The sequence below is a fragment of the Natator depressus genome, chromosome 3 (genome assembly GCF_965152275.1).
Source record: "Natator depressus isolate rNatDep1 chromosome 3, rNatDep2.hap1, whole genome shotgun sequence".
NCBI classification, from domain to species: domain Eukaryota; kingdom Metazoa; phylum Chordata; order Testudines; family Cheloniidae; genus Natator; species Natator depressus.
Window position 1 is genome coordinate 155,793,601 of NC_134236.1, and position 15,406 is coordinate 155,809,006.

The 15,406-nt window shown below is 41.4% G+C and overlaps 1 protein-coding gene across 1 annotated transcript; it reads left to right on the forward strand.

The window, feature by feature from the left end:
• Nucleotides 1-4,613: 4,613 nt before the first annotated feature.
• SPDYA (speedy/RINGO cell cycle regulator family member A) lies at nucleotides 4,614-12,881 on the forward strand. The gene is made up of 5 exons (XM_074947621.1): nucleotides 4,614-4,842; nucleotides 6,093-6,151; nucleotides 6,445-6,530; nucleotides 9,661-9,832; nucleotides 12,570-12,881. Exons 1-5 carry the CDS (start codon nucleotides 4,614-4,616, stop codon nucleotides 12,879-12,881), a joined length of 858 nt encoding a protein of 285 aa, XP_074803722.1.
• Nucleotides 12,882-15,406: the final 2,525 nt, after the last annotated feature.

Here is a 15,406-nt window from a genome sequence, read left to right on the forward strand (position 1 = left end):
GCAGGAATCAAGTGATTCCCCTATAAGATCGACAGGAAGTTACAGAGAAGGGGTTGGGGTGTTGCACAGGGAGACTGGGAAGTGAGACTACAGGCAGAAGAGGCATGGGAGTGCCTCAATAAGAAGGTAAACAGATGGACTTTGAGTTTTATTTTAAGTTTACTTTGTGAATAAACCCAGACCCCAAGAAGCAGTGTTGTGAATAGACAAAAGAGGTATGTGAAGTTTATTTGAAGAGCCAAGAGGAGAAACTGAGGTGAGGGTCCACTTACAGGTCTGCTCTGAGGCCACCAGGGGGTGCTTGGGAGGATTCTACTCAATGACCATCTTTCTCTCCCTGTCTTGCTCCAACCCTCTGTCAAATTTCTGCACCTCCCCACCTTGGATCTGCTGTCCTTCAGATTTCTTGTCCCCTCCATTCTCCTAGATCAGTGGTTTTCAACCTGTAGTCCGTGGACCCCTGGGGTTCAGCAGACTATGTCTAAGATTTCCAAAGCGGTCCACCCCTCCATTTGAAATTTTGTAGGGGTCTGCAAATGAAAAAAGGTTAAAAACTGCTGACCTAGATGCTCTTTACCCTTTTTTGCTTTTCCCCTGTATGCTCTCTCTCTTCATCTTTTCAGTGGGCTCCTTCTTCCAACCCCTCTCTACACAGATTTCCATTCTTAGATCTCTTTCCTTTTCCCCCACATAACTAAAGGTCTCCCTCTCTCACCCCTCCTATTAAGTCTCAGTTCTCACACATCCTTAGTGTTTTCCCCACACTGCAGTCCCCTTCTTTACTCTGTTTGGACTCTCAACCTCACTCAAATCTCAATAGTGCCCTGCTCCCTTTTACATCAAATCCTCTGTCCCAGCACCTCCCCCCAACCCTGCCCAAACCTTATTGAACAGCAGCTTCTGCCCCTTGTATCCCAGCCTCTAACTCACCCCTTCTGTCACTGGCACTTAGTCACTTCCCTGTTCTGCCCCACTGTGCTGCACCATCTCTGTCTTAGTCCTTAACACCCAGCCTCCAACCTATTCTGCCTCTAGCACCTCCTCATTCCCCCTTGCGCCCCTAACCAGTGGCACCCCAGTAACCCAGACTAGATGATCTAATGATCCCTTCTGGCCTTAAACTCTATGAACCCCCATCTTAGCCATTTTCACCTATTGCTCCTGGCAACCCCTAAGCACCAGCCACTTGTTCTCCCAAAGGTCCCTAAGTATTATACCCTCGACCTCCCATCCCCCTGCTCTGCCCCAGCCTCTCATCTGCGTATCCTCTGCTGTCACCCAACCTCCCTGCACAGGATCCTCATGGCTGGCCCATTCTCCCCTGCCCCAGGGCCCATGAGCTGCCTTGGGCTGGAGAGGCTGAGCTGGGCAGGGGCAGAGCGGCAGCTGCTGCAGGCTAACCGCAGGAAAAGGGAGTGTCATGATGCCCCCAGTCTACTAGGAGGAGGAGTTGCAGAGAGTTGGCCAGAAGCCCCTGGGGCGGGCACTCCGGTGTGGGGGTCCCTAACTCTGTCTACAGCCCGGGCCTGGGAGACTGGCAAGGTGGGGCGGGACTTGACTGTGGCCTTTCCATCTGCAATCCTGCCTAGCAACAGGGCTCTCCCTTTTTTGATTGGGTGACACTAGCCTCTGCCCCCCCAGGAAAGGACCTGAGGGGAAACCAAACCGCCTGGCGCCTCGGGATGGCATGAGGCCGAGTCTCTTGTGTTCTGATTGGCCGAGGCTGCTCCTATCCTCGCCCTGATTGGCTAGGGGTGGGGTGGGCTGGGCAGCCTCCAGCCAGAACAGCCTCGGGCTGGTCACTGCGGTGAGGGTAGGAGGGAGGCTGGGAGGCAGCTGGGTTCCCCACCTACCCCTCCCGCTTGGGGTGCCCAGCCTGAGGTAACTGTTTCAGCAGTCTCTACCCTGCCCCCACTCGGAACAACGCCTCCACCCCACAGTACCCCGGGGGGGGAGGGGCGCTCCCCGCTGGGCAGTGGCACCCCCACCTCCTGCCCCTCCAGCAGGCAAACTCAGCCCTGGAGTCAGGCGGTCTGGGGCCTCGGGCGCAGCACACGGCCAGGCCCGCAGCTCGCCCTGCACAGGGTCCTGGGGCTCTTGCGGGGCTCCTTTCTCCTGAGAGCAGCAGGGGCATGGGGCTCCTTTAGTGTGTATGTTAGCGAGGGCAGCTGGGCTGGGCCTGCTGCACTTTCCTCCTCCTCCTGCTGCTGGAGTGGCTTTGGCAGGGCCCGGCAGAGCACTGGGTCTTGGCGGCTACGTCCCACTGAGCCGCACAGGGACATTCGCACCCTTCTGAGCTACTGTCTCAGGCCCTCTGTAGACTCGGACGTACGTCATCACATCAGTGAGACCTGGGCCCCAGGCTCCAACTTAATTTCATAACCACCAGGCTAGAAATTTACTTTAAAAAAAAAAAACACTCATTCTGATGTAATCCCATGACTCCAGGAGCTGAGGCCCTGCCTGTGTCTTATTTTGGTTCTGCACATACTGCTCTTCTAAGAAATCTCTATTTTGTGCAGGGATAAATCTGAGAGAAGAGGATTATGTTGGGGGTAAGGGAGAGATGGATAATTTCTCTTGGGTATTAACACCCTCTCTAAAGAACACTTCCCTCCCCTTGTGTTTGCTACCAAAGATTGCTCCTTTCTTTTCCTATAGATTAGCAGTCCCTTCTTCCTCCTATTGCGGTGATTAACAGACCATTTCACCTCTCCCACCCCCAATTTTTTTTTTCTTCGCCAGGTTATTACACTTCTCTTTCCCTCCAACCCTCCACCCAAGAATATTCTGCTCACCTTCACTCTGGTATCTTCTTGAAGCTGAAATTGTATGCAACCTCACTTTATTGAAAAGCTTGACTTTCTTGATAATCTGTTTAAGGGGGAGTTTTCTCTGTCCAAGCTGTACTTGCAACACTTCAGAAACAAATGTTATAAAAATAGTTCAGGACCTTACTGTTACTGTAACATTATGTTGTGCTTGAATTTAATAATAGTTTGTTAAAATTGCCAATAATTTAATTCCATTGGTATTATTTATGAGCACATAGTTAAGCTAAAGAACAATGTTGGGAAAAGAACAAATGGATATAAACTGGCAGTGAATAAATTTAGGTTGGAAATTAGAAGAATGTTTTTAACTGTCAGAGGAGTGAAGTTCGGGAACAGTCTTCCAATAGGAATTGTGGGAGCAAACGATTTAACTAGGTTTAGATGGAGCGTCATACATTTATGACTGGGATTATATAAATGGGTTGTCTGCAGTAGCAGGAGACTGGACTCAGTGATTCAGGAGGCCCCTTCCAGTCCTATGTCACTAATTGCAAATAAGGTAAGAATGAAGATGTCTTTGATTACTATAGGCTTTAATGAAAAAATGGGAGCATGTAAGTCTGATCACACAACCTTTTTAATAAGGGATATTTCACTGGAAATTCTGAATGAGAAAAGCAGGGTGAAGTCTTTTCCTCTGTGGGAGAGTTTTACCTCAAGTAAGGCCCCTGTCCACAATTCACACTGATATAAGATAGGGCCTTAGTCTTAGGTAATTATTTCCATTCCTTATCTCAGAAGATATAAAGTTATTTGAGATGATGGAATGAAAGATACTATAGAAATTCAAAGTACTAGTGTTATAGTATGGGTGCTTGGGTAGCATGGTGCTTGGGTGGCTTATAAGGTCTTGTACCATTTTGGGGACGATAATGTTCTGACGGTTTTGTTTTATTATTTATTTATTAATACGAGGTGCTAGATGGCTCAGAAGGTTAGTAATGGGTTATGTTAGAATTACACCCCTACATCATTAATTTGAATTGGTACAGGTAGGTAGCATCCAGCTGAAATGTTTGTTAGTCCATACAAGTTAAATTGCTGATCTCAGTCCAAATTCTAGTTGCAAAATGTATTGACAAATCTGTATACAACTTAATATATCTCTAGAATTCATGAGCACATATTTATATTTACAGGTAAAAATTCAAGTTTCCAATTCCAATCTTTAATACACACAATACTTATCTAGTACAATCACATATTGCGCAGTTTAATACAGATGACTTACAGGGAAAATATTTATTATAAAACTTCATATAAAGTTGAGAGAATCTTTGACTATGGGCACTTTAATGCCAACTATTATTTTATTTTCACAAGATGACCACACAATCTGCGTGGTACAGAAAAGCAAAAATAGAATGTGCATTATATTGCTCACTATACCACATTGTGGCCCCAATCATGCGAATGCTTACACCCGAGTAACGTTATGCATGTGAATTGCCACATTGAGTTCAGTGGGACTACTCATATGTAAAATTGTTTACATTAGTGTTTGCAGGATTGGGACTTGTTATTAAAATACAACTATTTTGTATTTCATCTTCCATACAAACTATACATGAAAATGCTTAGGCTAAATAATACAGTTACAGAGAGGGAGTCTGCAAAGCAACTGTGTATGAATTTTTTGTTATATCTATGGTTTCTCATGACACCAAAATGGATATAGAAAAAAGATTTATTGATGCCTTTTATTTTGCAATTATTCTATATCATCTGTATTGTTAATATTGTCTTTTTTTATTTTAACAGGAATCTTCAATTACAAAAATGAGACATAATCTGGTCTGTCAGACACCTCGCACTGTCACTGTTCATATAAAGTCGAATGCATCTAGATCACACCAGCAAAAAAAATCGATTAGTCTAAAACGTCCTATTTTTAAAGACAGCCAGGAAAATTGTGAAAAAGATGTGCACAGTAATAAGTCTAAACGTCCAAAAGGTGCATGTCTAGTTATTCAGCGTCAGGAAATGACTGCTTTCTTTAAACTATTTGGTAGGTTAACAGTTATACATTTTGAGTAAAATGTGTTGATTGAACACTAACATACTTTTTATAAGCAACTATGTTTTCTAAATATAATAACTTGAGAGTGCTTCTCATGCATACGTTAACAGCCACGTCTTGGTCTGAATAAAATCTAAGGCCAGAGTGAGTACTCAGACCACTAAACTGAAATGGCTGAATATTATTCCTCAGTTAACTGAAAACACTTCCATTCCTCCACCACAACTGTTATATTTCAATGTATAAATATTTACATTTTAAATAAAATATAACTACAAAAGGATTGTCAAACAGCTGAAAAATACGTTGCTTAAAGATAAAACAAAAATCATTTGACCCTTCCTACACATCTCCTTCCTTTTCCTTTTATTTCTTCCTTCATCCTGATCCCACCCTGCAGGTCAGCAAAGCTCTTTTTGCCAATATACATTTGTTTTACATTATGTTTCAAAACAGATTTGAAAGAGGCTAGATTTCCCACCACTGTAAGCAAATACATTATTGTGGGAAGAAAAGTCTTGTAGTTATGTATGGTGGAAAGTGGAATGAAGGTAGAAGGAAGAAAGGAGTTTGGAGAAGTTAGTATTTTTCTCTCTTCCATATAATTTTTGTTGTTTTTTCTGCTTCATCTGAAAAGAGTGAGAAATAGAGGAAAGCTGTTTTGTTGCTGACTTGAAAATGTTGAGTATAGGAGTCAATCAGAGCAGAGAATTTATAGTAGCCAATTACAGTAAATTTTCATATTTGTAGAATGGTTATTAAAAGTGGTACACTGATCGGGCAAACAATCAAACTTGTTTTGCTTACTAATGGTTGTCAGAGTGCAGAGATTCTCAAAACTGTATGGTTAATCAGAAATAATTGTAAATTATAATGTAAATTATATACAACCCATTAAGAGTGCAGGGAATAAAATAAACAGAGAAAAACACTGTACAGTGGCTTTCAGTTGAGTTGCACTCACTAATGTTAACAGAGAATTTGGTTCTTTGTGTTCTCCACTTTGCCTTTGTTATGGCTTCTCTTTTTGCTTTTGTTCAGATTTTTTTCTAAGCCTAACGTATCTCTTCTGTCAGCTGCTCTGCTCCCTACTGATCAGTCCAGCCGATATCCTTTTCTTTGGCTTGATAAAATGCCCATCTGTATTTATATCTGTAGAAACAAATGCTTCCTCCCCTCCCCCCCAATAAAAAAAATCATTTTTTCTATTGAAATATCACTGCTGCTTTTTGTTACAGATGATGATCTCATTCAAGATTTCCTATGGATGGACTGCTGCTGTAAAATTGCAGATAAGGTAAATTTGGTATTGTTTTGGTTCGTAGGCCACTTTTTGCGTCTTTTACTTTTAATCACTTGATATTGTAATATGAACATAAACCATATTCTGCTTTCTAATGTATTCACATAGCTTCTGGCAAAGTAATACAGGAAACGATTTACACTTTTCTGAGGGTGGGAAATTAATAAAATATAATCTTATGGTGATGTCAGAAACAGATTTAAAAGATGCTACGTCCTTTTAGGAAATTTTATATAGAAAACAAAAGAATACTAATGTTCTATTTTAATATTTTGTTTTTCTAACAGTATCTTTTGGCAATGACTTTTGTTTATTTCAAGAGGGCTAGCTTCAGTATAAATGAGCACACCAGACTTAATTTCTTTGTTGCTCTGTAAGTATTCTTTAAATATTTTTTTCATTTATTTAGTTCTGTGTTTTTTCCATTAATGATTTTGATTTATAAATTAGGATTCTTTAGGGGATAGGTTTCACATCACAACCCCTCCCCATATGAGCGGGCTAGAGAAAAATACATTAATTTGCCCAGGTTAAAAACTTCTTGAAATCTTTTCTTTGAATAGCACCCCCAGGCTTTGGAGCAGAGACTTGAAATTTGGCAGGGAGATTGCCTTTGTATTAAGGGAGTGCCTTTTGCCATCCCTGTGAGAATCTGCCCAAATATGGCCAAATTATAAGCCTTTAAAAATTAGAGTTCATACATGTTGTTCAGTAGACACATCAATGTTAGCAGCTGTAATCTCCAAAAACTCTGCTCTCATGAAGCAAGCTCAAGATTCTCACAGCTCCTAGCTGACAAGACTGCACCTGCACCTTCCCCACAGAGCAACTGAGCATGGTGCAGCATAGGGCTACAGAGCCTCAGAACAACTTTCCCTATAATGAAAAGGAGTACTTGTGGCACCTTAGAGACTAACAAATTTATTTGAGCATAAGCTTTCGTGAGCTACAGCTCTTCATCGGATGAAGTGAGCTGTAACTCATGAAAGCTTATGTTCAAATAAATTTGTTAGTCTCTAAGGTGCTACAAGTACTCCTTTTCTTTTTGCGAATACAGATTAACACGGCTGCTACTCTGAAACCTTTCCTTGTAATGGCTCCTCCTGGCTTGGGGGTAGGACTGGGTGCTGGAACTGAGAGGAAGGGAGTCTGTCTCGCTCCTGTGCTCTTAGCGTGCTCTTCCCCACCACTGCATCTTTATCACAGTGCCATTCAATCTGTTGGGACCCAGGCAGCATGGAGAAAGATGTCTGATTCAAATGCAGAGGAGACAAACCAGACCTGGGAGAGGGAAAGGAATAGATTGGGACAAGGAGTGCATGAGACTGGGATTGGAACGGGGAGAGAAACTGTGACTGAGAGTTGAAGGTGGGCAGTGAGGACTGGCTGGGCAAGGAGATTGGGAATCGAAGAGGAGAGAGCAGGCTAGGACTGGTTGAACTAGGAGGCTGGGATGGATTGGGCAAGCGGACTGGGAACAGGAGCCTTTGGGGGAAATGCGGGGGGACTTGGAGCCAGTTGGCTGGGGAAAACACTGAGATCAGATGAGGAACTAGGGAAAGCGGAAGACTGGGACTGGCTGGACAAGGAGACTGGGACTAGGAACTAGTTGGAGGAGTGGGAGCAGGAGGTGGAAGAGAGACAGATCTGATAAGGAGCTGAGGTGTGGAAGGAGAATTAGGACTTGCTGGGCAAAGAAACTGGAAAAAAGGAATCAGGGACAGGTGGAGGGGGAGACCGAGACTAGATGAGGATCCTTGGGAGGGAGACTGTAACTTGGATACAGTGAGGAGGAAGGACAGACTGGATGAGGAGCTGGAAGGGGGAACTTGTATTGCCAGGGCATGGGGGTTGGGAGTAAGGAGTTGGGGCTGGATGGGGAAGAGCTGGGACTGTCTGGGTAAGGAGACTAGGGTAAGAAGCCTGAGGAGTGGAGACTGGATTGGGTAGACAGGGTGAATGGCACTGCAACAAGGATCCAGTGGTGGGGAAGAGACAGACAGGGCAGAAGGGGTCAAATTTCAGGGAAATGGGCAGAACAGTCTGTATCTTCTGGAGCACACTCCCTTCCAGAGCCTGGAATGGAACCCATGATTCCTGTGTCTCTCCATGACTCTGCTGTCAGCAAATGTGTGAAACCAAGTGGCAAAGATGGCAACAGTTACTGGAGCAGGGGGACTCAATTCTGGGTCTCCCACAATAGTGCCTTATCCTCTAGGATATAGAATCATTCTCACTCTCTCTTTCTGGCCTAATGACTATTTAAATATTTATCCAAAACGGACAGCTTCAACAGGAGAAACTGCAAGCAACCCACATCAGAATATCCCCTAGGTTAGTGGCTAAGACACTCTTCTGAGAGATGGGAAATTCCTATTTAAATCCTTTCACCTGATCAGGCAGAGGGGAGAATTGAACCCAAGTCTCTCACATCCAGAGTGAGTGCTCTAATCCCACTGGCCCTGCAGTGGAATAGGCAGGGGAACACTTATCTTCACCTGGTTAGAGGATGTCACTGGGGCTTAGGCATGAGATAGGTGTCTGGACACCTCGAGTGAGGCACCAGTGTGCATGTCCAGAGGCAGAAACTTAGGCACGTAGAGGACTTTTACAGTGAAAATTTACATGCTGAGTGAATTTAGGTGCTTATTGGGTTAAGTGGCTGCTGAACCAGGGGTTTTGAGGACCTCATTGGTGCCTAAATTTTCAACTTAAGCACCTAAAGTGGGGAGTTAAGTGCTTCGGTCCTTTTGTGGACCTGGACTTCTATGTCTGGACTGCTAAACATTCATGACCCTTTAGCAAGCTGTACTGATAGCTGATTGTGGTGGTTTTGTGGCTCTAGATAGGAGGTAACAATATTTGCCTATGGTCTGGAGGGGATAGGAGGGAGAAAACCAAGGAACAAGATATATAATTTTCTGAAAGAATGGAGAAATGTGGATGTTAAAAAAGTGGGTTCCCCTTACAAATGGTGTTGTACCTATTGTATGTTTTTATTTATTTTGCTGCTTTCTTAATGTTTAATATTTTTTGCTGCCTGGTTTCTAAACAGACGTGGTTTAGGAAGTACAACTTTTACATGTAGACAAGGCCTGTAAGGCCTTAGTTTTGAAGCAGATCTATCACTGACATTTTCTTTAAACTTTTAAACCTCAGACAATGTATTTGTGCCCCATATCCTAAGGAGTCAATCAAAAACTATTCATTTTAATGTGAGGATGCCCTGTTGATTTGGCAAAAGCAGTGAAACTGGATTATATTTCATGTATGCCCATCTAGTGGACGTTAGTACAAAGCCAATTTTTATGACTTTCATATGCGTTTGTATTATATAGATTGAAGTAAACCAGAAAATTCCTCTCATCCTGGGAGAAGTCTAAACTTTGGTAGCAAATTTCCCCAAACTAGTGGAAGTAAGGAATTATTTTAAAGGTGTATAAAGTTAAAATCATGTGATGTGATGACTCAAGGTTGGAGATCCTTAATATATATTTTTGTAGGTATCTCGCAAATACAGTTGAAGAAGATGATGAAGAGTCAAAGTATGAAATTTTTCCATGGGCTTTGGGAAAAACCTGGCGGAAGCTTTTCCCTAATTTCTTAAAGTTAAGAGACCAGCTCTGGGGTAGAATTGACTACAGGGCTATTGTAAGCAGACGTTGCTGTGAAGAGGTAGGTAGGCTTTTCATGCATTCGATTCTTGAGCTATTTATGCCAGTTGAGGATCTGGTCTGATATATATTAAATACATTTTCTTTAACAGAAATGTATTGATAAACCAGGGATTAAGGAGAACAAAGCAGCTGAAATTTAATGATTTGCCTATTCTGTTTTGAAACTGATTATTTTCCTTTGCATTTAATATGCATTCTTAGGAACTCTGGCCTGGCTTCAGAAAGGGACTTAGGCTTGCAACTATGAATATCATGGCACCTAACTTCTAGGTGCCTGTAAAATCACAGGAATAACACCATAATTCACAAAACCTAAATTAGGTGACTAGGGTCCCTATATAATGAACAGGAAGAGATAGATGCCTTAAAATACAATCGACAAAGCTAACATGTTAGATGGGGAGCTGCCTAAGCTAGCCAATGAGAGGGGTATGCAAAATGGTGTCATGGAGATAAGTGCCTAAATCTGGGCTTCAGGGAAGCGCCTATCTCTTCCTAGCAATCCACATATAGGAACCTGTCTCCTAGGAGTCAGGTGGCTTAGGTGCCTAAATAGTTTTTGGGAGGAATGAGTTAGGCACCTGCCTCACTCTACACAAAGCGGCCAGAGGAGGAGATGGTGCTGCTCACCTTATAACTTTTATCGCAGTGGTTACATCACTCACCTGGGATGTGGGAAACCCAGGTTCAATCCCCCCGCCCCCCACAAGAAGGGAAGAGAGGATTTGAATAGGGCTCTCCCACTTCCTTTCTCCCACTCTGGCAGAGGGAAGAATTGAACCTGAGTCTCCCACTGGGTGCTCTTACCACTGAGATAAATGTTATAAACCAGGCACCACTACCACCTCCTCTGGTAGGTGGCCTATGAGCACACCTTCTAGATTGGGCCCCTCACATGATTTAGGGGGATGAATGCATATTTTCCCCTAGCTTGCGAATTGCTCTGGCACTTAGGTAGGAAACAGGTGCCTGGATACCTAGTGTGAGACAGCAATGTGCATGCCCAGAGACAGAAACTTAGGCACCTCGGGAACTTTTACCCTGAAAACTTAGATGCTGAATGAGTTTAGGCTCCTACAGGGCTTGGTGGGAGTTCTGTGGATCGCAGCAGAGCCAAAAACTGGGACTGAAACCATTAGGTGCCTAAGTCTGGGGTTTTGTGCCTAACTACCTTTCAGGTTTCAGAGTAACAGCCGTGTTAGTCTGTATTCGCAAAAAGAAAAGGAGTACTTGTGGCACCTTAGAGACTAACCAATTTATTTGAGCATAAGCTTTCGTGAGCTACAGCTCACTTCATCGGATGCATACTGTGGAAAGTGTAGAAGATCTTTTTATATACACACATGCTCTGTGTGTATATAAAAAGATCTTCTATACTTTCCACAGTATGCATCCGATGAAGTGAGCTGTAGCTCACGAAAGCTTATGCTCAAATAAATTGGTTAGTCTCTAAGGTGCCACAAGTACTCCTTTTCTTTTTGCTAACTATCTCTGTGGATCTAGGCCTCTGTTAGGGTAAACTCCTGTTTCAAACTCCATATCCAAATTTTTAAAAATTTGCCCACATAGGCAGTCCACCTTGCACTTGGAAAGTTTTACGTTGTGCCATTGAGCATTCACTACCAAAGTTGCTGCATGAGTTTTTGCTGACCAGAGTGCTTGTGTTTTATATAAATACCCTATTTACTATTGGTCCTGAATGAAGGAATTTGCAGCAAAGAAGAAACTGATTATGGAAGTCACCTCATTCAGTTTAGAATTATTTCATTTTTCAAACTACTTGGAAAATTGTCAATTTTCATTTTTCGATAAAAATCCAATACTTTGGGTGAAATCCTGGCCCAGGTGAACTCAACAGCAAAACTCCATTTGACTTCAGTGAGGCCAGGATTTTACCTTTTATTTCTAAAAATTAAAGCTGTTTTAACAACTGCTTAATTGCTTTTGCATTATTTCATCCTGTTTTCCAAACCTGAGTTTTACAGAGAAAAAAAAAAGTCACCCTGAAAAATACTGTTCCTTAGTATTCTGTTTGGATTTATTCCTACTGCCAGGAAGGGCCCTGTTATGACATGGGGGATTGAACTGTAGAAAGTAGTGAAATACATTTTGTTTGGATCTGGAAAAGATGGAAGCTTATCTATTTCCACTAAATATTGTGAAACTGCACAGTTACACCCTAGCACAGCGAGAACTGATACCAGATTTAAGACTGAGGAAACAAAATAATTCCCCAAACTAACTACTTTTTCTGTTAGGAAGCTCCATATTGAAACTATGGCATCATCAATTGTTGGAAAGCATGATACAGGTCACACTGGATAAGTGGAACGGCAGAAGACTGTTAATTAAAATTCCCTTAACTTTACAGTTTAAGTCATCCAGAGCGGTTCAGCCAGCAAAGTGCACTTCTAACTTCCCTACCACTCTAAACCAATGATGTGTATTTCTCAGACACAGATATGATGGAAACTGAATGTGGCTTTTCTTCCCTGAATCCCTACATCAATTAGAAATTAGTGATTATTCGGTCACCAAAAATTTTTTGCACAGAGGAGCTATTTTCAAACTTGTTCTTTCCACTGTAATGTTCAGTTTCATACAGAGGTACCATCTTCCAGGATAAACATGTACTTAGAAACAGAAATAGGTTTCTCTCAGTTTCAGTTGTATAGTATTTGCTTGTTGGTTTTTCTGACACTGGTTCCATACATAAGTAAGATTTTCTAATCTAGGTAATGGCTATTGCTCCATCACATTATATATGGCAGCGAGAACGTTCCATGCATCACAGTGGGGCTGTCAGAAATTACAGCAGAGATGAAGTGCAGCTGCCCCGCGGACCAAGCGCCACACCAGCAGATTGTTCGCTTTGTGGTAAGAAAGGAAGATTTGTAGGACTGGGATTATCATCCTCATCATCTTCGTCCACTGGGACTTTGGCGATGATGGAGCAACATGGATCTCAGGAATTGAAGGGTATTTTCCCAGTTGAAAAAATGCTAGTTGATCCTTCTCCTTGCTGTTATTCCCAAGGTAGAGTTTAGTTTTGTAAGTCACTTTCATTTAGTTGGTTTAAGTATATATTTATTACCTTGGAATCTGCTTTATCTGTATAGTACAAGGGGCCTCAAACTAGGGGTTGTGACCCCTCAGGGGGTCCTGACATTATTACATGGCGGGGGGGGGGGGTCGCAAGCTGTCAGCCGCCACCCCAAACCCTGCTTTGCCTCCAGCATTTATAATGGTGTTAAATATATTTAAAAGTGTTTTTTAATTTATAAGGGGGGGGGTCGCACTTAGGGGCTTGCTATGTGAAAGGGGTCACCGTACAAAAGTTTGAGAACCACTGGTATAGCACATTTAATATATCAGCATTTATAAAGCACACACCTCTGCTGCAGAGTTCTGTACAAAGTGGGACTAAATTCCTCTGCTTTTCCCTTCTTCTGTATGTAAGAGATCTATCACTTAACCAACAACTTGACATAAAGTGAGAAACAAACCACTTCATATTCCACTTGCATGTCAGTTTTGGAAAGTATGAATGTAGTGCTTGTGAAAGGAGACTAGAATCTCAATCGCTTTATTTATCTACAGAACTGGGATAGCACAGATAGCAGCAATAAAAGCTTTTATCTGCCCTGCCAAGGTTGCTTATCTCTAACCTGGAGAAACACTGGCAGAGCAGTGTGGTGAAGCTTTTCTAGTAATAAGACCACAGAGTAGTCTTCATGCATATTAAATCCTTGGACTCTCTATTAAGACTCAAATTTATGAGAATGGGGGCCATATAGGCATCTAGGCAGAGACTGCCAACAAATGTGCTAATTAGTGCCAACCATGTTTTAGTTATGAACATTTATTAAATCAATTTTCTTGACGTCCAAGGATTTAGCAGTGTTGTGCAGCTAGTGAATAATCCCATTTGTAACCAGAACTCTATCCAGATTGTGTGCTGTTCTTAGTAAAATAAATGAGTGTATTTTGAGTAAACCCTTGTTAGGAGACAGCTCTCAGACGTTTTACTATCAGAAAGCACATCTGTCTGTTTGAACAACTAATGTTTTATCTTAAGGCATCTTTTGCAAAAGTATTGAGTTCCTTCCATGGTTCTTTACATACTTGCAATAAAGAGTAGTATGTTTTGTTTCACCAAATTATTCTGAAGTCGTGTTAGACAAATTTACTATCACAATAACACTATTTTTATGATTTTTGTTGCAAATTACCCTTTCTTGTTAGTACTAATCTAAACACTCTGTGGCTGAATGAACTAAAGATGTTCTAGGTTTATTGAAATTATCCTTGTCTACTTAACTAGATGTTGAACGGTTCTCAATTCTAACTCTTCTGGGAGTTGACAAATTCTGTTAACTTTTATTCATAACTACTTACTGACTTCAGCATACTGTTGATAAATATATACTACGATGAGCAAGAAGCTGTCCACTATTAATTTCTCAAATTAATTCTGAAAATTCCTTTCTAACATTTCCTGTTTGTTAGAAGCAACAATAAGAATAAATTATGCTTATCTGAGTTTTAAGATTACTGTTGTGAGCAACTCAAGTTCAGGGTTTAAAAAAAACAAAACAGTGCAGCCCTTTATCATATATATATTCTGAACTTGATCACTTGTGAAATCAATTGTGGTGTGTTTTCTAACCCACCTCCCACCCCAAAATATTGGATAGCTTTTATTGTATCTGAGAAGTCTCCAACATAAAGTAGGTATTTGTTCATTTTTAAATTAAGTATTAAGACTGGATCATGCTTTAGATGCTTATCTTTTGGTAGATTCATTTTATAAAAATGTATAAGGCCCAAATCTACCAAGATTTACACATGCACTTAACCACTGGGCACTACTCATAGTGTGAAACATTAAATACATGCATATATCTTTGAAGGAGTGGAATTAATTTATCTAAATAAAAATTGGAGACATAATAAATTCTCTTTAATATCCATTTTTCCATTAGTGCAAATGGAATTGAAATGTTGGCATTAGGACTCCTACAGAGTTTTATACTTACTGTTTTGATATTGTCCGTAAACTGCTCCAATTCTAAGGGGCTCTTTAAACCTGGAAAATTTTTCAATTGTGTGATATTTATAACAAAAGGAATTAGGCAGATGAGTCCAGTAGAACATATCACAGGTTCAGCTCACTATTAAAATACTTTGCACTTACAAAGAGCCTTCAATCTGAGACTATAATCACACTTGTCCCAATTTTTTTAAACTTACTACTGTTACAGATAAGAGTTAAGATTACTATATCTGAAAGAGATTAGGAAAAAATTTAGTTTATTTACTTCATGCATTTGATAGCACTTTGTATATAGTCAGGTTCATGGTGTCCCTGGAACAAGTAGTCCTTTTGCTCTGCTTGTGTGGGTTTTCCACACAGCTTCAAATGAGAAAAATGTTTTAAAAGACATTATTTATATACCCACAACTGACAGAAGAACTGAGGAAGGTGGTAATACTTGAAACTATTTCTAATGTATTTTAAGTGGTCCAGACTCAGTGGATGGTTTTCCTTTCAACCTCACAATACCCCATA